Raw genomic sequence first — 23,244 nt, forward strand, 5'->3', positions numbered from 1 at the left:
TCCACAGCAGCATTGTGGTGACACGATATAATAAGAGTCTCAGCAAGTCTGCTATTATCATTCAGAGCAAGTGAAACCTACAATTAAACATCTAATGAATGTTTATAATCATTTAATTGTTTGGCTTGTTTTTAAGTTATATTCAGTTTATTCTCACGAGACTTGGATAGTTGAAATAATAAGAAATGGTTAATTTTACTGGTAGTGATGCTAATTAATTAAGCTGAATAATTGTGAAATAATAAAAAATAATGTATTTCAATTATTTGTACAGTTGAAACAGTAAAAAAATATTAATAACTGGATACATCTTTGTCGCACTAATCAATTTAACCCTGAGTTAGCATTCTGTGAAAATTTCCACAGCTACTATTCTTAAGGTACAAGCAGACTTCATCATAAAAAATTAATCTGAACTATAAACTGTTATTTTGGAAACAAAAAAGCCACTAAAATTCAAAACATTTTCCTTTATTAATAAATAAATATTACAATTTTTTTTCTTTTCTTTTCCCACCTAAATTAAGTGTAAAAATTTAACACAAAATAGCCAAATCCTGAAGCAACTGGGAACAACAAACACATGTGTGCTTCCCTCTGTTGGCACCAATGTTTACAAAATATATGGAGTCTGTGAAGACCTCAGAAGGCTAGCACAGGGTTAATCTCAATTTTGTTATTTATTTTACATAGCATTATTGATGTGATTAATGCTCATAGATAATTCAATATATCAATTTAATTATATAACTTGGGGAAATCTGCTGCTGGGAATAACATGATTTATGACCACATACAAGATCTAGTGTGACAAAATGTAATATTAAATGATATACAAGAGAAAATCAATTTGCTGTCACATGAAATTACAAAATTTATTATATTAAGCTTGAAAGTTCATGTCCAGCCTAATGGTTAGCATTCCACAATGTGGATTTGAGGGTCTATCATTCATATTCTGATACTAAGACTTCAAAATAATAAAGTGGATGAATAGTCTATATAAATTACAGACAACTGTGTAGCTTTACACACAAAACAATAAGTTAGAAGGTTAAAGAGTTACAAAACTAAACATTCCATTTAATTTTGAAATGAGAATACTTGTCAATCAAGTGTTAATGTGTGTGTGTCACATGAAATAACTAGTTTTAAATTGGTAACTGTGTACTTTGCACAAGTTTTCTGAAAATACATGTGATTGTGATTACCTTGTGCCACCTTTTGTGGTAGGTACATTGTTTCAGACACTTGGTACTTTGTCAAGTTTCTGGATGGACACTAAATCCTCAGTTCATTTTGAAATTATAGAAGAATTTGTTTTTTCTTAAATCTTTTATTGTTTTAAATTTATGTCTTTAAAGAAACCATAAAATTATTTTTTCTACCTGTTGTTAACCAACAATTGGTACATTATGATCACAAAGTTTCTGAACTGAATTACATCTTTTATTAAAATTGGTAAAAACTTATAAGAATAGATCAAATTAATTATTAGTTTTCTTTTTCTAAAAATCACAGGTGTATTACTTCATCAAAAAGAGATCTACATACATTGCTTTGACAGTGTACATCTGTCATCCCTGTATTAGGAAGTTTTAAAGAGCTTAAAAATATCTGGTTGCTTTGTTCTGTTTCATGTAGAACCAAATTTGCTCCAAATTTTGTGAAAGTGCAAACATCTGTCAATTGTAAGCTACACAATGAATTTTGATCACCGAGTTTGAAATTCAGTTTCCCGTTGACGTGTAATTTTATGTTGATTGTGAATTGTTTTTCAGATTTATTCAAAGAACTTAAATATATTTCATTCTATAAAACTCTCAGACAATAATTCAGTTCAAGGTTTACTAGCCATTTTAATTTAGAATACAGATAAACATGAACCAGGAAACAAAGTTTATTACACATTCATAATTTCTTTAATCTGGCTTCAATAATTCTATCGTATCTTTATCAACAAGTATTCTCTGGACATTCTCTCCTTTTTCTTTGAGGATTTCTTCAACATTCCTGTGAAAATATTGAAAGTACGAAAGTAAACAGTGTCTACGGTTTATTTCACAAGTGAAAAAGATCATATTATAAAATAAATATAAAACATCAAAAGAGACACATTTAAAACAACATTCACTTTTACTGTTCTTTTCATCAGTTATTACATCTTCAAAATTTCTTGAAATAATAAATGCATTTTTGTAAGATATAAGTTATTTTAATTAACAAAGACTTAAACTACATTGTTCAAGAGTCTATATTTATTAACCTTTGTTTGAACAAAGTTCTCACAAACTTCTATAATATATGTGAACAATTTTAAAAACAGGGTGCAGAAGTAAAAGGTTTGTACATATTTTGGCAACTTTTCATTAGGTATATAATGGTACATAATAACCAAAGAATTACTTCAGTAATTCTCAAACATTTTTTTTTCCATGAGGGACCCTCACAACTCAGACTTTTACAGCTCTATAGTTTATCTGTAAAAGATAATTCTATCGTGTAAAAAAGAAGCTGTCATATAGAAGATAATTTGATTTTCAACTAAAACATTTTCATTTCATGTAACTCATAAGGAGATCAACAAGAGACCTGTTGGTCCATTGAGGCTGTCCCACCCTCTAAAAAATACACATTTTAATACACTTCTTATAAATGTCTCATAATATCTTAAGGCAATCCATTTCAAAGGCTAACTACCATGTTAGGAAAATAAAACTGTCTTAGATGAAGATAAGTCCTAAGCTACCAAAGTCTATATGAACACATTAGTCTTAACATTCTCACCATTTCATATAGAACAATATGATTCATTACACAATAAATTTCCTTAACAATCTTAAACAATTCAATCAGATACCCTCTAACTCTTCTTTATTCAAGAGAATACAGTTTCATAGACTTTAATCCATCTGCATATGACAACTTTTCTATACCATGTATCATCCTAGTAGACCACCTTTCCAACAATTCAATGCCATTCCTAAACTTAGCACAATACTTCAATTGTGGGCTAACCTTTACCTATTTATTACAATTAAAAGCCATCTATAATTTAATCATCCAACACACAAAATAAAGTAAATCCGACTGACAACCACCAACATTCTCCTCACAGCCAGTAAAATCCAAAACCTATCATCAGCAATTTTAACATCCAAAAACTATCATCAGCATCTTAAACATCCAAAACCTATCATCAGCATCTTTAACATCAAAACCTATCATCAGTAACTTTAACATCCAAAACCTATCATCAGCATCTTTAACATCCAAAACCTATCATCAGTAACTTCATGCATTTGATTTAACATTTCTTTATCTGTGTCACTGACATAAACCAAAAGAGAACAAAGTTCCAAGCAATGAGCCAAGAGGCATCCATACGTATGAATTCAGTTTCTATCAGGCTTCTTTCATTCAACTACTTTTTGATCCAACGAACCAACTTATCACCCACAGAGTTCAATTTTTTAATAAGCCTTTTATGTGGCAACTTCCCAAATGCATTCTGAAAATTTAAATATACCAAATTTACTCTTTTCAGTTCATCTACATAAGCAGTAACTTCTTCAAAGAATGTCCAAAGATTAGTAAGACAAGATTCAGTGGAATCATGTTGACTATTCAATAATTTGTAAAACATCTTTTATCAAACTTTCTAAAGCTTTCCCTACTACTAATAGGCCTACAGTTGTCTAGACAATTTGTATTTTACTTTAATATCTTTATTTCAGAATCTTATCAGGTTCTTTACCTTGAATCCACACGGAGCTTATATCTCAGAAGAACACATTCATAATTATTTTAGAGGTAAGCGACAGAATGAAATATAATACATTTTAACAAAACCAGTGGTGATATATTATGTATCATGAACTGTAACCATCACTCCTTTATCAGTGTGAACTATATAAATAGGAGTAGTCATATAGAGCTTTTAAAAATTTTCAAGTTGTGATAGTAAAACATTGCATAACTTAAAGGTAAATAAAAACTTTTTTTCACGTTTTTATTATTTTTGCACTCATTTAATGTAATTACAGTGTGTAATTTGTGTGTAAGGTAATTTTTTGTTTACTATTTAAGTATTTAAGAAGAGTGAACAAAAATTGTAATATCAAAGACAGTAGACTTTATATAACAGAAGCAACTATTGCATATATACACCCACATACCCTATGGCTACAACAATTCCAACCTACAAAATTATCATTTACCTTTTTCCTTCAAGATCTGGAAACCAATCTAAATTGTCTGCAATTAAATGATTATTTTCACACCCATGACAACGAACAATAACAACACCCTTTTCATATGCTAATTTTGATATCAGCTTCGTGACTCTGGTATTACAAACTTTACAAGTGAACGACAACATCATTTTTGTTGACTGGATTTTCCCCAAGGGTAGTTGAAATGATACCATATTCTCACTTTTCTCTTTGTTAGTTATTTCCTGTTCTGAATCTGATGTCACACCTTCATCAACTAAACCGCTTGAAGGTTTTCCATTCTTGATGTTAGAATCTCCCGAATTTTTAGCATATGTACTTGAAAACGATCTGCAAAGACTGATACTAGGTAAACCCTTAAAGGTATTAAGACTTATAGTTTTATAAGTTAACAAACCCATTATTGAGGGTAAATTATTATTGCACAACGGTACTGATATATTGGGTACAGGTTGCAATGGTCTTAAATTAATTACATTAATATTATTTGAGCTCAAAGCATACATCTGGTTTTCACTTTTGAATAGATCACACTGGGTATTTTTGTTACTGTGACTGAAAAAAGGTTTCATGTCACATTTGTTTGAGTAGAAGTTGCTAGGATAAAAACTTAATTGTTTTTTCGCAAGTCCATACAACTTTTTCATAGTTTGTTGTACTTCCGGAATGTTGTCTAATTCAGTCTGGAACTGGCGTAGAAATTGTGGTAGAAATTTCATTAACCACATTACTATGGTTCTAATGCTAAAACTAGTAACATCAGTTTAATAGTGTCGTTCTAAGAGTTTATGTTCTAATAATTTATTTACATAACACAAGTACAACTGCTAATTATAAATATAAATAAAATATAAGGTATTCCACTTATGTAATAAAATATATATATAAAGATTTTTTCAAAGTGATCATACGTGCAAGATAAATTCCTCGTTCAACAGATACACATACGAAGGCTTTAGCGCCATCTACTGAAATCATAATCTGTTTGCAACTCTTACTTTACACTTTGCTTTAATATATTTCACTATGCTATCTTCAACTTGCACTTCCTCAACAAGGAAAGAAATCACTAAAATAAAACTAGTAGTTTGCTTCTTTCTATAAACCAATAAATTTCTAAAATTTAAAAAAAAAATTACAAAAAGTAATGTTTCTAACATAATGTGTTCTGTTTGTATATCATAATAACAAAATACAAGTTTCTAGATTATTCTATTATTTCAAAATTGTCTAGAGATCTATAACATATCTTTTGTTTGTAAGTTTTCTGCTGTTAGTGTTAATTTAAGTCCATGTTTCTGCTGTTAGTGTTAAGTCCATTGTAATCACTACGTCATCGCTTGTACGCTACTATTTCTTAAAAAAGCCCCCCGCTTGTACAGCGGTAAGTCTGCGGATTTACAACGCTAAAATCATGGGTTCGATTCACCTCGGTGGGCTCAGCAGACAGCCCGATGTGGCTTTGCTATAAGAAAACACAAAAACACACATTTCTTAAAAATTATCATAATCAAACAGGGTAATTTAGACCACTAATCATGACATCTGATCTGACGGTTACCATTTTTAATTGGTGGATGTGTGAACATGTAGTACCTCAAAAGTTTAGTTCCCATTTTACTTATGAGACATATTAATGCAAAAAAACAACTTATTTTTATATTTTTATGCGATTTATTTCATTTACTTTAGTTTTCAATTTTTCAAATTAATTAACTATTATTGTTATTACTAAAACATCTCTCATAATAACAAAATATGGAAATAGTTGCAATAGATAAGTGAATCTCAAACGATATGATATCTAGAGTTGGTCCTAATGGATAAATGTTATTTTTTGTAACATGTTTACGATGGTTACCTAACAAAAGGCGATTGATAAAGAAATTTTCTATTGTACTTAAAGAAACAACAATAAAAACTTATCAATGTTAACACTTTCGACTATGACAGGCGCTTATCAGTAATAGTAACAACGAATTTGGAACAATAAGCATTTCTTAGAAAAGTTTAATTTGAAGTAAAAATACATTAAAATTCAATAATTTATGCCATTTAAAGAGCAATGTTTGATGTTAATATTGTGTAAGAAAAGGCTGGTATATTCCATCTGTTTTCAAGCTGTGTTTCTTTTAACAAATAACAATTATGCAATCACAACTGAAAGTTTCAGTTTCGTTCGTACTAATAAATAATGAAAAAAAAAAAAATGTCGTTAGCGCAGCCTACTTGTTTATATCTCTTCAGCTTAGCAACAAGAACACGGTTGGTTATTGCAGCCACGAGGTCGTGTCATTGAGTCGTGTATCAGAGACAACACATACAAATATATAATTGAGGCTTCCTTTAATGAAATGAGAAAACATCGCTAATCGAAGGACACATTCATAAAAGCTTTAAAGTCAAAATAATAAAATCATTATGAAGGTTAATTTGAAAATGTCACCCAATTCATTGGGGCAGAATCGAGTTTCTTTTTTAAACACATGTAAGCTGGAACACGTATGCACATATAACCGCATCTTGACGTCAGAATCAAAAGGCGATAAGAATATGATGTAAGCAACGTACATGCTTGATATAAACAAGTACATAGTACAGAGGGAGACGTGTTATACCAACATCACATTTCTACATCACAATAATTCAAAATTTTGTGGGTGGCCTCGAGCAAAAACAGTTTGTTTGTTTTGGGTTTTGCGCAAAGCTATTCGAGGGCTAATTTAGCAGTGTAAGACTAGAGGGAAGGCAGCTAGTCATCACCACCCACCGCCAACTCTTGGGGTACTCTTTTGCCAACGAATACTTGGATTGACAGTCACATTATAACGCCCCCACGGCTGAAAGGGCGAGCATGTTTGGTTCGACCGGGATTCGAAACCGGGCCCAACAAAAGCAGTGATGATTCTTCCGGAACATCCAGTTCACTTTTTCTCAACAAAGTCCACAAAACTAAAATACAGGCCCCTGGTTGCACATAGCGTTAAGCGTTCGATGTTTGATGCTCGCGACGACACAACACTTTCCACTAAAATCGAAATAAACAATATTACAGTTACATTATATTTTGATGTAGGACAATTTCTACTTGGGTAGTGTAGTGTAGATAACAATTATCAGTAAAACAAAAACAGTGAAAAACAAAAACAAACTTATTAACGTACTGGACTCATTCATTATTTTAAAGAAGGATAACAAACTTACTTACATTTAATTTAAACTAAAGATATCTCTCATTGTTAACAACTGTTTCTAATGTGATTTTGGAAAATTCACAATTAGATTTTTTAATTTATAAAAATCGTATTTGGGGACTAATTTAAATAGGAAATATATCTCAAAATTTTAAACTTTTTTTCTATTTATAAAATGAAAACTATATTTTATTTTTTTTTATCGTAAGTGGATGTAGTGAACCAGATGCTGGGACTATACAAGATGCATTTTTAGAAGGTCAAAGGTTGAGAAAGATGTTTCTAGAACTTCGCTGTCAGCTAGATGACGTTACATAGATTAAGTACCAAGTTTTATTTGTAAAAAAATGTGTATGGCCTGTATTGTTTATAGTAATGGGAAGCAAACTAAAGAACCCAAGGTTAAAGACACGATTGTTTGTTTTTAATTTCGCGCAAAGCTATACGAGGGCTATCAGCGCTGCCCGTCCCTAAGTTAGCAGTGTAAGACTAGAGAGAAGGCAGCTAGTCATCACCACCCACCGCCAACTCTTGGGCTAGTCTTTTACCAACGAACAGTGGGATTCACCGTAAGATTATAACGCCCCCACGGGCCGTTCGTGTTAAGAAAAATGACTTATAGTTCCGTTTTTATGTTCAAATAATCGGTACCTATTCGATTATATAAACTTACGTTGCCATGAGATTCGTGTAACAAATACTACTATATTACGATTGTACTTCGCAATTTTTTTATTTTGTAAGCATGCATTTTTCTTTCAACATGGCCCGGCATGGACACGTGTGTTAAGGCGTTCGACTCGTAATCCGAGGGTCGCGGGTTCGAATTCCGGTCGCACCAAACATGCTCGCCCTTTTAGCCGTGAGGGCGTTTTAATTTACGGTCAATCCCACTATTCGTTATAAAAGAGTAGCCCAAGAGTTGGCGATTGGTGGCGATGACTAACTGTCTTCCCTCTAGTCTTACATTGCTAAATCTGCTAGCGCAGATAGCCCTCGAGTAGCTTTGCGCGAAATTAAAAAAACAAACAAAACAATCTCTCAACATTTGGACACTACGCATTTAATTCAGCATTTAGACATCTACTTTCATCTTACATTTAAAATTCAAGAACTGGACTAGAATACACATTTAAATACTGAGGTTAACCAAACCTTCATAGAATAATGTTCTAGATCCTCGCTGTTTTCATGATCATTGACCAAGCTTAACCTCATGATCACTAACACTTGATGAACGGCGAAGCCAATCTTTCACCAAATATCTTGACAAACAAAGGGTGCTGTTCCCATTACACAGTACATGTTTTTATGTATAATTCAACTTTGTAAATAACATAAATGAAAAATATGTTTAAAAAGTAAAATTGAAATAAAACAAAAATATGAACTGATGGCTAATAAACTTTTTTTTGTCAAGATTCAAGACCATTTAATCACAAAATCCAAAGTCTTCAAAGGATCTTCCTCCTTGAACTCTCAACTAATTTCTCGTTGAGTGTTTGTTGTTGTTTTTCAGTACAAGTACTCCCCATTGTAGTCGTTACATGAGTCTTCCATTATGAGCACACGTCAGCTTCTACGATCACTTTTAAGTAATTCAAAGGAACAGAAGTTTATTGGAACTACACTGCAGCACATAAAAGGTTTGTGACCAAATGGGATTGTTGTGTTCCAGCAGGGGCGTAGATCCTGGGGGAATGGGGGATATACATTCCCCTTTATTTTAGGTGAGGGGTATGGTGCATGCAATTATCCCCCCTACAGTTTGGTCTGTTGAATTGTTTTATTGCATCACAGGCCTACAAATTGTGTGTTTGTTCTTGTGATTCTCGTGTTCTTATCAATCGAATTACATAATTAGGCCTAGATGTAGGCTTTTTCAGTAGCCGAAATGTACATCTTTAATATAGGCGTGCTTCTAAGCTTTTCGACCTAAGCGATAGTTCGTAAGTATCAGTCAGAACGCCTAAGTATACATGCAAGCATCGTGGCAACAAGATTACTCTGTGACTGCATGTTTACAGCTTTCAGGTTCACGTAATCAGATTACCAATTTGCAAATTGAACAGTTCACATAGGTGGTTGCAAAAATTATCCCCCCCCCCCCATCGGGTGTAAAAAATCTACACCACTGGACTGAAAATGGTAAGAATATAAATATTAATTTCGAAACGCAAACAAAGTATTTGATTGAATATAAAGATGTTGAATATTAAATGTAAATTAAAAAAAAAATGGGAGATAGACCTACTGAGCTGGTGAAGGGTTTTAAAATAGTTTTACTGAGATCCACTCGTGCTATCAATTATTTTATTGTTCGATGCTTGAAAGCAAATATTACAAGTAACTTAAATAAGTGCCAGTTTTGTGATCACAAAATTTTCGAACTTCAGTAGGAAAAACGCACGTGGCTCTTTTATCACAAGCAGAACTATTTTGTTTTTAATTTAAAATTTGTGATAAATCGAGTGACGACCATGTTGGTGTTGTACCAGTATCTCATTTCCTAGGTTTTGTGGTTGATTAGAACTTTAACTTGTGAATGTCAACCGTCCGTTAGAGATTTGTACCTTCTGTTCTTTATCAAAATTACATTATGAAACTTCGAGGGTGGGATACGGCCCAAATGAACTTCCATCCGAGTTTGCATTATAATTTGTTTTCCTGTTTTATAATGGCGACAAGTTAAGATTAATACACCAAAATCACACAGAGCTATTTAAACGTGAAATATGAAGTAACATTTCCTTGCGGTTCTCTTAACACTCCAGGCCTAGAAATAAATAAATAGTGGTGAACTCACTCGCTGATGCGCGAAGATCTTTTCATCGCTTGACTTTCGACTATAAATGACGTCACAATACATTCAGCTCGTGAGCACGTGTAACATCTAGAAAGATTGATACACATTTATGGCAGTGTTTATCACCATAAAATGACAGAAAAAAAAATCAATGCCTTCATTTTAAGGCTCTATTTCCTCACTTAAATGAAGTAATAAATATTAGCTGTATCGTGAAAGAGTTAAAAGGATATTTTTATCATATAAAATACGATCAAAAAATTAAAACCAAAACCTATTTCACTACCCAATGCTAATTAAGTAAGTGATAATTAGAAGTATCCCAAAGTAGTTCTATCTATTTAGGTCCTAGTTCCGGAATCTTCATTTTTCTCCCGTCAGCTTCTGCGCTTAAAGGCCTGGCATGGCCGAGCGCGTAAGGCGTGCGACTCGTAATTCGCGGGTTCGCGCCCGCGTCGCGCTAAACATGCTCGCCCTCCCAGCCGTGGGGGCGTTATAATGTGACGATCAATCCCACTATTCGTTGGTAAAAGAGTAGCCCAAGAGTTGGCGGTGGGTGGTGATGACTAGCTGCCTTCCTTCTAGTCTTACACTGCTAAATTAGGGACGGCTAGCACAGATAGCCCTCGAGTAGCTTTGTGCGAAATTCAAAAAACAAACAAAAACAATCTGCGCTTAAACTTTAGTTAAGGGTTAAACGTTAATCTTAATATAGTAAATGATTTTATTTTTTTTCTCACCAGGATTTATATACGATAAGATACAGTTCCATCAAGAGCTAAACCCTATATGGTAAACCGTCTGCTGACCAGAAAAGAATAACCCAATTCATATTGCTCTTTTGAACTTAAAGGTGATTGATTATCCGCGTTTTAGGGACATCTAGTGGACGAAACGTTCATTCCAGATGTTTAATAAAACAGCACATTTTGCAATCTACATCAGTTTTTGGTAGATATTTCCGAAATCCATGTTTAAATGACCCTTGCACAGAAAAAAAACACATTACAAAATAAAACACATGTTTTTATAAGATGTGAGTAATTTCTTGTACTTCTGTGAGCGCCAGAGAAATGGCAGAAGTTGTCTTTTTTACTCACACATTTCGAAAAATAACTGTTTTATAAAAACAGCTCATAACCAAACATTTTTACGTGTGCGTTTTCGTGTTCTTTCTGAACAATCTTATAGTACGCACTGTTTAGGCCTATGTATCGTCTATACCTTGGTTTTGAAAGATCAGAAACTTCAATCATTATTAAACTCTAATTCAAACATTCAATCATCCTGTCTGTGTTTTTATTAAAGTTTCAACACGAATTTTTATTTTTAATGTTAAATATTTTGTTGAGGTCTGAAACGTGGGTCCCGTATATCATGTGATAGATACGCCTCCTCTTGTGCAGTAATAAATACGAGGGAAATGTGTATTGGCGAGTTATTTAAGCTACGCCAGAAGTCGACTCGCGTTCGCTCTCTGGGGATAATTCATTTGGAAAGTAATTTTCGTATAATTTTGAGTTGGGTTAACCAAGAAAGGAAAATTTCTTGACCGTGATTATCCCTCACACTTATTTGTTCTCGGTTTATTTCGGTAGGTAAGTCGTAGGTTTTGTTAAATACATAACCATTTTTTGTTGTTTGTTTAAAGCACTGACTCGTGAGTTTGTTTAAAGTTAATAAAATTAATAAGTTTTGTAAGAATCTGTTCATATTCTGGATACATCCATCAAAATTATACAGTCACGAGTTATAAGTTAGATATTCGCGGGTGATTCAAAATTATTTCGGGGATTAGTTACTCTGTGATAATTAAATTACTTAGAACTTAGAAATTTCTTAACAATAACTCGGTGTGAAAGTGAGGTGGGTCTTATGAATTATGACACGGGTTCGTTTTTATGGAAGGAACAAAATTTATCTCTCTTTCAGTTGACCTTTCATATTTACTTTTAGAAATTGTCTAGAACTAATCGGTGCGCACGATGACCGATAACATTTTGTAACACAGAATTATAAACGTTACTAGTCAAAAACAGTGTTATTTCAGGTTTTGGTAAATAGAAAATAATTACAAATCATTTCAAATTTTTCAATTGTTAAAATGCTGTTTGGTTATTTTTAAAACTTTGACGATTATTACCAAATAAAATTAGGAATACTTTTTTGAAATAAACTTCTCTGATTTAAATACAATGTTATGTTTTCTTACCCGTATGTGTACTGGACAAACCAGGGGCGTAGATCCTGGGGAGGATGGAGGATATACATCCCCCCCCCTTCATTTTAGGTGGGGTATGGTGCATACAGTCATCCCCCCCCCCCTACAGTTTGGTCTGTTGAATTGTTTTATTGCATCACAGGCCTACAAATTGTGTGTTTGTTCTTGTGATTCCCGTGTTCTTACCAATCGAATTACATAATTAGGCCTGCCTAGATGTAGGATTTTTCAGTAGCCGAAATGTACATCTTTAATATTGGCGTGCTTCTAAGCTTTTCGATCTAAGCGATAGTTCAAAAGTATCAGTCAGTAGGCCTAAGTTTGCATGCAAGTATCGTGGTAACAAGATTACTCTGTGACTGCATGTTTAGAGCTTTCAGGTTCGCGTAATCGGAGATTACCAATTTGCAAATTGAAAAGTCCACATAAGTGGTTGCAAAAATCATCCCCCCCATCCGGTGTAAAAAATCTACGCCCCTGGGACAAACCCTTAAAGTCTTGTCTGTAAAAATATCATATGTCAGTTTAACTGAGAGGTTCTTTAGTTTTGTCATACAAAACATTCGAATGCGTCAGTTAAAATTCATTGGTTATTTCATCGGATGCTGCGTATGTTTTTCCTCCTGAACAGCAGTTATCAAGATGGTGTTTAATTTAACTCACCCAACAAGCAGCAATAAGCAAACGTTGATGAAGTACCTGAGTTTACCACAGCCAGACACCAAAGTGCAGTGTATGTACGTATGGATTGATGGAACTGGAGAAGCTCTCAGGGCTAAGACTAAAACAGTTAACTTTATACCCAAGCATCCTGACGGTAAGTTGTAAAACTACAAACTATTATTAGCACAGACGGCGGAACATATTTGAGTTGTTTTGTTTGAATTACGCGCAAAGCTACACCAGGGTTATCTGCGCTAGCCATCTATAATTTAGCAGTGTTAGACAAAAGGGAAGGCAGCTAGTCATCACCACCCACCGCCAACTCTTGGACTACTATTTTACCAACGAATCGTGGGATTGACCGTCACATTATAGCGCCCTCACTGCTAGGGCGATCATGTTTGGTGCGACGGGGATTCGAACCTGCGACCTTCAGATTACGAGTCTCTAACTTAGCAGTGTAAGACTAGAGGGAAAGCAGCTAGTCATCACCACTCACCACCAACTCTTGGTTGGGCTACTCTTTTTACCAACTAATGGTGACATTGGCTGTCACATTATAACGACCCCATGGCTGAAAGGGCGAGCATGTTTGGTGTGATGGGGATTCGAACCCGCGACCCTGGGATTACGAGTCCAGTGCCTTAACCACCTGGCCATGCCGGGCCTATTTAAAAAGTACTTTTGACTAAAAACTGACCAGAACAAATGAGAACGTTTCTTAAATTATGTATCATAAATTAAAGTCACAGATAGCCAGAGTAAACGCGTGTAATCGATACTGTAAACGGGGTCAAACCCTGACATCTCAGAAACGTTAATTCGGTATTTAGTTTGGGAAAAGACGTATACACTTCAAGGACAGTGTTGACATCAATATACAACAAACACAGAAATGTATAAGTATCAGATAAAAGACATATGTAAATATATTATTGACGAAACAACAATTATGTGACCTTCCTTTACGTCCTGTCTCAAAACGTAACACGGTTATTAAATCTCGTTCTTTGTTGCACCTAACGGTAAAACTTGTGATTTTCTCTAAGCTTTTCAGTGTACAACTGTTGAACTAGCAGGGAAGGATTGAAAGTGCTTCTTTCGTAGGACTTGTTTGTTTTTGAATTTCGCGCAAAACTACTCGAGGGCTATCTGCGCTAGCCGTCCCTAATTTAACAGTGTCAGACTAGAGGGAAGGCAGATAGTCATCACCGCCCACCGCCAACTCTTGGACTACTCTTTTTACCAACGAATAGTGGGATTGATCGTCCCATTTATAATGATCCCACGGCTGAAAGGGCGAGCATGTTTTGGTGCGACCGGGAGTCGAACCGGTGACCCTCAGATTACGAGTCGAACGCTTTAACCAACCTTGCCATGCCGGGCATCTTTCGTAGGAAGTCGCAACGTTTACACTTACTTTGTTTGTTTTTGAATTTCGCGCAAAGCTACACGAGAGCTGAGGGTCGCGGATTCGAATCCTCGTCGCACCAAACATGCTCGCCTTTTCAGACGGTCAGTCGTCGGTAAAAGAGTATCCCAAGAGTTGGCGGTGGGTGGTGATGATTAGCTGCCTTCCCTTTAGTCTTACACTGCTAAATTAGGGACGGCTAGCGCAGATAGCCCTCGTGTAGCTTTGCGCGAAATTCAAGAACAAGAAACGAACAAACAAACTTTGACAAATTAGAAACCCCTTTCAGACATTCTGCGTAATGAAGTAATAAAGCAAAAAAAATAAAATAAGACAACAATAATGTTGCTTCGATTTATGCTTTCACGGTTGGGCAGGTCCTCAAATCTCAACTCTGGCCGCTGTCTTCGTCAAGTGATTGCCAAACTAAAATTTAAATGAGTTGTGACCTACCTACGTAAGTAAAGTTCCCTCGTCCAGTTCTGCGCAAAACCCAACAAAAACGAACAGATTGTACGCAGCTTCCTCTTACGTAGCTCTGCGAGAAATTCTGAAACGAATAAAAAAACACTTTCAATTTTTTTTGGTCACAAAAAAAATTCTGTAACCCTACTCGATATTTTTTTTCATGTTTGAAGGATGTCATAAAAAAAGTACAAGAAACACACGAGTCAAGTGTTAAACAATACATGAAAACAGTCCTATAACCCGAGCACTTTCAAAATGGACCTTTCCAAAGCACTCGGATTTATCATTCTGTACTAATACTTCTTGTGTCTTTTTGACATGATGAATGAAAATGAATTTTCTGGAGTTGTTTTGAACCTTACTTTGCACAAACATCATTCGTGATAAGTTACCATTTGGGTTGTTTTTATAAATAATACTCTTGCACGAAACTGTAATAAACGTGATTTTTTTCTCGTCAAATTTTTATCGCGCAATCTTTATATAAATTAAAATTTTCTCCTTGTGACGTTGGACTAATTTAACATAAAATTACTTCATTGTCCATCGATGATCCACAGAACTACCTATCTGGAACTTTGATGGATCTAGTACCTATCAAGCCGAGGGCTCAAATTCGGACATTTACCTTTATCCAGTGGCTATCTACAGGGACCCGTTTCGAGGCGGTAGGAACAAGCTCGTGCTCTGTGAGACCTACAAGTACAATCACAAACCCACCGAGTCCAACAAGAGGAAAGCTTGTGTAGAGGCCATGGATAAAGCAAAGGACCAGCGACCCTGGTTTGGTATCGAGCAAGAATATACCATCCTTGATTCTGACAATCACCCATATGGGTGGCCTAAAAATGGATTTCCTGGACCTCAAGGTACTTACCTTTTAAGCTACGGTTTTAAATGCCACAAGTTAGCGAAGCGCTGAAACGAATAGGCCCAGCAATAGTGGTAAACCTCTCACTAGACTGAGTTTCTCATTATAAGATCGAATTCCTTTCTTTTAGAGTTTTTGTCTTTTAGTTTCAGTCTGTTCAGATGTTATGCAGAAGATTAGTGGTTTCAAGCTGGTAACTGGACGTTTCTTACTGATTGTAGTCACAATGTTTTGTTGAAATAATTATGTTTGAAGCGAAGATTTTTATATATAAAAAAAAATTCGGGTGTTTAATAAAGATTACTTAGAATTATTTACTAAGTATATGACAAAAAGTGGCACAAAAGCGATATTATTATAAGCTGTATTTTAATGTTCTAATTTACTAGCTAGAGGGAGCTGCTATTCGTAAGGATGACTTTAATATCGAATAGGCCTAGAACACCTGGAAAATTTTAGTGGATTAGATTTCAGATTTTCTAGTAAATTCGAGGTTATGTTATAAATATGAGGTTAACGAAGCGTCGAGAAGTTAATTGAGAAGATAAAGCATTGTTTTCTAGCCGGAAGAGTAAATCATTCGTTATTAAGTATTTGGATCTGTGTTAGCTATCGTACAAATCGGTTTATTTTACACAAGTAAGTTTTTTTTACATTAGTGTGGTGTAGTTAGCAATCTTTTTTTTAAGGTAGCTCACAAAAAGTTACAATAGTGTACAAGTATTCGAGCTTGTAGAAATTTCAAAGAAGAATAGATTTGTTATTGTTTTTGTAGATTGGAGTTTAAGTTATTTTCACCTAAATAATAATAATAATAAAAAGAAATTAACAAACGAAAAAAATGTTATTGTATAACAAAGATAAAGTCGTTGCTTGGCAAAGTTACTGAATACCACGTACATTTACGTGTTTCTCTTTTCGTTTTTTTCAGTGCTACCAGTGGCGGCGCCACTGAGTTTTACTTATTGTTAAAGCGCAATTTCGTTGCTGTGACGTAGCCAGATTTTGCACTTGGCGAAATAAAAAAACTTTAAGGGGACCAATATATTAAAAAGCTGAAACTGATCAACATTTTAAATAAACTGGTCATAAAAAACACCCCAAATTAAATCAAAAGTAATAGTTCTTATAGAAGTTTTATTTTTTATTAAATGAAACAAAACGAGTTTATATATATATAAAAAAGCAGAAATATGACATATGATTAGTGTGCCTAGCTTGTTCAGGGGGACTGCCCCGGTGACATTTCTATTTCTCAATACTTGGAGGTTTTCTGACATTTTTTTTTTTTGTTTGCATCTGCTGATTAACAGGTCCTTACTACTGTGGTGTGGGCTCCAACAAAGTCTACGGAAGAGATGTGGTTGAAGCTCACTACAGGTCATGTCTTTACGCTGGAATCACTATTGGAGGTTCCAATGCGGAAGTTATGCCAGCCCAGGTATAAAATTTTTCGATAAATATCTCTACTTATTTTAAAACATCTATAAAGTGAGGTAAACACGGTCATCTGTATTTAAAAAAAATATATTTATTACACATTTTAGGCTTGTGGATTTCTAATTTTTCGCCATCTGTCGGTGTTTAAACCTTAACGTTAATATTATATTAATATAATATTCATATTATACGGCATGTTTAAATCGCGCTTCAAATAATGTTTCGTCTTTCATCGTTCAGCCCAACTGACGAGCACTGGGAGAGGGTTGGAGGCGGGTTGAAAGTTTGTGTGTGTGTGCGGCAAAGTATATTTGATGGAGTTAAGTTAATTGTGCATGGCCAGATGGGTTAAGGCGTTCGACTCGTAATCCGAGGGTGCGGGTTCGAATCCCGGTCGCACCAAACATGCTCGCCCTTTCAGCCGTGGGGGGCGTTATAATGTGACGGTCAATCCCACTATTCGTTGGTAAAAGAGTAGCCTAAGAGTTGGCGGTGGTTGGTGATGACTAGCTGTCTTCCCTCCAGTCTTACACTGCTAAATTAGGGACGGCTAGCGCAGATAGCCCTTGTGTAGCTTTGCGCGAAATTCAAAAGCAAAAAGGTGACTCGTTGGTTTCCTGTAACGTATTTGTAAAGAACAAACCTTTGTTTAACATTCTTTGTTATTCTTAGGCTTAGTTTCATAGTTTTTGTAACCATTCAAAAGAATAAAAAACAAATATTAAACATCGTCTTTCAGCGAAATTAACATCCGTTAGGGTAAAAACACAAAGTGGAAAAGGGAAGAGCTTTATTTCCGCGTTGCATAAGTGCGAGCTTACTTGTAATCGTCGCTATTATGAAAAATTACTTCAATGAAATTACATAAAAAAAATCATTAAATTATCTCAGTGTAAATGCTTCTGTTTACTTCTAACTTTTCAAACATAATTTGCCCAACTTTCATTTTCTTTGGCCTGGCATGATTTGATAATTAGAGAACTTGATCAGGGGATCAGAACCTATTTCCGAACACGCTCGCCCTTTCAACCTTGAGGGCTTTATAACTTGATGGTGAGTTTCGCTGTTTACTGGTAAACAGTGTCGCAAGAGTCGGCAGCTGTGGTATGTTGACGAGCTATGTTTCTTCATCTTCCCCTTGTTTATAATCTCAAAATTAGGACCGCTAGAGCAGACAGTACCCGACTATCTTTGTAAGTCGTTCAAAAAACAAACAATATTCAATTTGGTTTACAGTTTGTTTGTTTTTTCTGTTACGCGAGAAGTGAAATTGACAACAGAAATTGGGACGTTGAAGTCCAATGCATCCACTGATCGGCTTATCCTCTCCACTGTAGATTGCAGTTTCGCCTATCCATGGCTCATCAGCACAGCTTGAGTCAGTGAAACAAATAAAAGACCAAATAAAAAACGTTAGGCTTTTTACAAAAGTGATGTGTATATAATATCTATGGGGTTTTCAGTTCTTTTTACTTCACCATTTACTAACCTAAGTTAATTTAGGTATGTTTGTTTGTTTTTCGAAATTCGCGTGAAGCTACACGAGGGCTATCTGTCCCTAATTTTGCAGTATAAGATTAAAGGGAAGGCAGCTAGTCATCACCACCCATCGCCAATTCTTGAGCTACTCTTTTACAAATGAATAGTAGGATTGACTGTCACATTATAACGTCCCTACGGCTGAAAGGGCGAGCATGTTTAGCGCGACGGGGATGCGAATCCGCGACCCTCTGGTTACGTCTCAAATGCCTTAACTACATGGCCATGCCGGGCCAACTTAGGTATGTGAATAATTCTGTGACATTTTTTGAATTTACTATTCAGCATTATACAACTCTGTATAAAATACATAATTTAGGTTTAAAAACCAATAACAGGAATGTTCTATTCGAAATAATTGCCATTTATTTATTAATTTTTACCACAATAACCATTTGTTTATTATACTATAATAACTATTTCTTTATTTTGTATGTTTTGAAATTTTCATATCCTTAAATTTAAAACACTTTAAAAAAAAAACTACTATTAACTGTGGATAACGTGTTTGTTTTGTTTGTTTGTTTCTGAATTTCGCAAAATGCTACACGAGGGCTATCTGTGCTAGCCGTCCCTAATTTAGCAGTGTAAGACTAGAGGGAAGGCAACTAGTCATCACCACCCACCGCCAACTCTTGGGCTACTCTTTTACCAACGAATAGTGGGATTGACCGTCACATTATAACGCCCCCACGGCTGAAAGGGCGAGCATGTTTGGGGCGATGGGGATGCGAACCCGCGACCCTCAGATTACGAGTCGCACGTCTTAACACGCTTAGTCATGCCGGGCCCAATAATGTGTTTGACAATCCTTTTAATAGGCTGCAACAAATAAATACCCTTATCTTCAAGATACCTGCAGACGATAGTGACACATAATGTTTTGTAATTTTTGGACAGTGGGAATACCAGGTGGGACCCTGTGAAGGAGTAACCATTGGAGACGATTTATGGATGTCCAGATTTATCCTTCATAGAGTAGCAGAAGATTTTAATGTCATCGTGTCCTTTGATCCTAAGCCTATTCCTGGAGACTGGAATGGAGCTGGTGCGCATACCAATTTCAGTACCGAAGCAATGAGAGAGGAAGACGGGTTAACGTAAGTTGTTTTCGTAGGGATAGGCTTGGTTATAATTGTTTGGACTAACTTTTTAAACCTGGTTATTAGATTTTATCACTGAAACTTCAAGTGGCTATTTTTGTTAAGTATTTTGCCCACAGATTACATGATGAACTTAGGACTTGGTGCGATTCACAAGTGTGTAGATTAGTAAGTTTGATGCCCCTAAAACTATTGTGTGTATGTATAGCAAAGCCACATCAGGCTATCTATTCGGTCCAGCGACGGGAATTGAACCCCTGATTTTAGCGTTGTAAATCCGTAGACTTACCGCTGTGCTAGCGAGAGACCCCATCAACTATTGAAAAATAAAGATGCAGGTCTGAAAACATGTAATAAGTAAGTGTTCTTAAAACACTGAAAAAACGAATTTGTTACAATTCTGTTTGATTGTTTTTGAATTTTGCGCAAAGTTACTCGAGGGCTATCTGCGCTAGCCGTCCTTAATTTAGCAGTATAAGACTGAAGGGAAGCAACTAGTCATCACCACCCACCGCTAACTCTTGGGCTACTTTTTTACCAATGAATAGTGGGATTGACCATCACATTAAACGTCGAGCATGTCTGGCGCGACCGGGATTCGAACCCACAACCCTCAGATTGCGAGTCGAACGCCTTAACCACCATACCTTGATGACTGATATGGTATTCTGACGTTTAGGTGGTTTAAACCTTTGAATAATATTCTTTGAAAACTAAAATTTATAACAATTTTCCGCGTTTGCTTGCAATCCACCTATGTTTTTAAAATTTAATCTCAACCAGTGTGGATTTGTAATACAAGTGATCATAACGACAAAAAATTTTCAAAACGAGGTGTTGTTTGGAATTTTGATTAATTTTTGTTTATTGGAAGAAAATCTGACAAGCGATGAATTTTTAAAGTATACACAAACGGCAGCAAGAATTCTCCGGCCCTGTCTCGAATAATTTAGCGCCGTCTATCCCATTATTATGTCTGTTGTTTTTTTTTTTAATTTCGCGTAAAGCTATAGGAGGACTATCTGCGCAATCCATCCTTAATTTAGCAGTGTAAAACTAAAGGGAAGGCAGCTAGTCATCACCACCCACCGCCAACTCTTGGGCTACTCTTTTACCAACTAATAGTGGGATTGACCGCCACATTGTAACGCCCCCACGGCTGAAAGGGCGAGCATGTTTGGTGGACGGGAATTCGAATCCGCGACCCTAGGATTACGAGTCGAGTGCGTTAACCACCTGGCCATGCCGGCCCCCACTACAATTGACGTAATGTAGCCATCGTAGGTAGTCAGGATAAAACGACTGAATTATCTTGGTTATGAAGTAATATCAGTTCTCGTTTCCTCTGCTTATCTGATATAAATTTTGCCGATCATGTAATTCACTTGGGAATGTTTCGAGACCGAATTCCTTTGTTTCAATTAATATTTCTTTGTTCTTGTTTACGATTGTATTCACACCAGTCTTTCGTCTATTTATTGTTTGCGATTGTTTTCACACCAGTCTTTCGTATATTTATTTTCAGTTTGCAGATTTTATTGGTAACAAGGTTGTCGTTTGAAAATTTATTTTCCGTAGTTAAGTCCAGAGCTGTGCATCGAAGATTACAATAAGTTAAAAAAACACACAACAAAACAACTCGGAATTCTTCACAATGACAATAGTATACTTAAACTGTTTGAGATGGTTTTTTAGCATGAACAAGCGATGAAAAAATTCCAAAAAAACGTTTAGGGGTACGCTGATAAAAAAAAAAAAAAAAAAAAAAAAAACTGTGTCTAGTATTTCCCAAATGTCATAACGACGGTGATTCGTTGCAGGGAAATTGAAAAGGCCATTGAACTGCTAGCTTTAAATCACACACGACATATAATGGCTTATGACCCTAACGAAGGGAAGGACAACGCAAGACGTCTCACAGGGCAACACGAAACATCCAGTATCCACGACTTTTCTGCAGGAGTTGCTAACAGAGGCGCTAGTATCAGAATTCCCCGCCAGGTGGCTGAGGAACGAAAAGGATATCTTGAAGATCGCCGACCTTCTTCTAACTGCGACCCCTATGCTGTGGCAGAAGTTATGGTTAAAACCATTTGTTTGGGTTTGTAGTCGTTACAATTAGGAAAATAAGATAAAATGTGTAGAGCTGAGTTAGTGTTTTAATTTTGTACCATGTTAAGGAAACAAAAAAAGACGGATTGTTTTTCTCTGATTTAATTATGAATAGGAAGTAAAACAAACAATAATAAATGTCATAAGCATGAACAGTAATTACAGAATTTTATAGAAAGAGAATCGATCTCTCCAGATTATGAGAAAACGAGCGATTAAATAAGTTGTTACTCCATTTTAACAGAATCACAAAAAATCAAATTAACCTTAATATAAAGCTGATTGTAATAAAAAATAATTATAACATAATAATGAACTTTGTATAGAAAGTATATGTCACTGGTACTTTTATTAAGAAAAGGTGTGTTTTATAAGAGAAAATATGTAGCTTCTCAAAGCAATTAGGCTTAATATAATGTTTCACATCGTTAGGTATTCTTTGTATTTTGTTAGGATGTATGTAAGTGATGATATTTTTAATTAATTTAGTTAAAAAGATTTGATTTTTTTTAAGTTACGAAAAACAATACAATAAAATGAACATCGATTAAGTTTTAAGGATAGTTTTATAATTACATTTGGTGTACACCGAAGTATCCTATCAAGATTAATTCGAGAAAGTGTGTTTTTATTTCTACAAAACTTCATTTCTTAGCACCAAATATTTCATTTTGGAATACTCGCTTTTCTCCCAAATTTACTTATTTCTTGTGTCTGAATAGAACATTTGTGTGTTTTGTGAGAAAAGTGTATCGATACATTGAATAAAGGTTTTCTTAAAATATATTTTATTCCACAATGACTGAACAAAAAATGTGTTAGAATAAAATGAGTTCCAGTTGTAAATGATACGTTCGTTTTTGTTGTTTTTCATCATGGACTCAAGAACAGGTAATTAAGAAAGTTGGCATAATAAGAAGTGAAAGTCTGAAACATTTCATTTTATATTCAGTGAGTGTTTCGTTGTAGCTACCAAGATATTTACAATTCTTGAAAAACAAAGTTGTGACTGTTTCCGGTTATTAATAAGTTATTCAAAATAATTTCATGATTTGGGCTGGATTGAAAATATATCATGTCATCCCGTAAGTGATGTCCGATTTTAGGTTTAGTAAAAGAGAGAGGATTTCAAGCACTTTTTAATGTTATTTAATGAATAACGTATGTTCCATTATTATTAA

General features: G+C 35.0%; 2 protein-coding genes across 6 annotated transcripts; one reads left to right on the forward strand and one right to left on the reverse strand.

The window, feature by feature from the left end:
* Nucleotides 1-1,834: 1,834 nt before the first annotated feature.
* On the reverse strand, nt 1,835-5,199 carry LOC143228793 (DNL-type zinc finger protein-like). Of its 2 annotated transcripts, XM_076460150.1 has the most exons (3): nt 5,147-5,199; nt 4,221-4,565; nt 1,835-2,013 (listed from the first exon to the last, which is right to left on the reverse strand). In XM_076460150.1, exons 2-3 carry the CDS (start codon nt 4,427-4,429, stop codon nt 1,923-1,925), a joined length of 300 nt encoding a protein of 99 aa, XP_076316265.1. In that variant the 5' UTR covers nt 4,430-4,565; nt 5,147-5,199; the 3' UTR covers nt 1,835-1,922. The 2 variants fall into 2 exon arrangements, with proteins under 2 accessions (XP_076316265.1, XP_076316264.1); XM_076460149.1 differs by having other exon boundaries at nt 4,221-5,199.
* A 6,461-nt stretch (nt 5,200-11,660) lies between these two features.
* LOC143228795 (glutamine synthetase-like) lies at nt 11,661-22,909 on the forward strand. 4 transcript variants are annotated; one of them, XM_076460153.1, is made up of 6 exons: nt 11,661-11,829; nt 13,088-13,273; nt 15,559-15,867; nt 17,183-17,310; nt 19,749-19,948; nt 21,772-22,909. In XM_076460153.1, exons 2-6 carry the CDS (start codon nt 13,099-13,101, stop codon nt 22,058-22,060), a joined length of 1,101 nt encoding a protein of 366 aa, XP_076316268.1. In that variant the 5' UTR covers nt 11,661-11,829; nt 13,088-13,098; the 3' UTR covers nt 22,061-22,909. The 4 variants fall into 4 exon arrangements, with proteins under 4 accessions (XP_076316268.1, XP_076316270.1, XP_076316272.1 ...); XM_076460155.1 differs by having other exon boundaries at nt 11,665-11,833; XM_076460157.1 differs by having other exon boundaries at nt 11,671-11,833; nt 13,091-13,273.
* The last annotated feature ends 335 nt before the right edge of the window (nt 22,910-23,244 follow it).

The sequence above is a fragment of the Tachypleus tridentatus genome, chromosome 10 (genome assembly GCF_004210375.1).
Source record: "Tachypleus tridentatus isolate NWPU-2018 chromosome 10, ASM421037v1, whole genome shotgun sequence".
NCBI classification, from domain to species: Eukaryota; Metazoa; Arthropoda; class Merostomata; order Xiphosura; family Limulidae; genus Tachypleus; species Tachypleus tridentatus.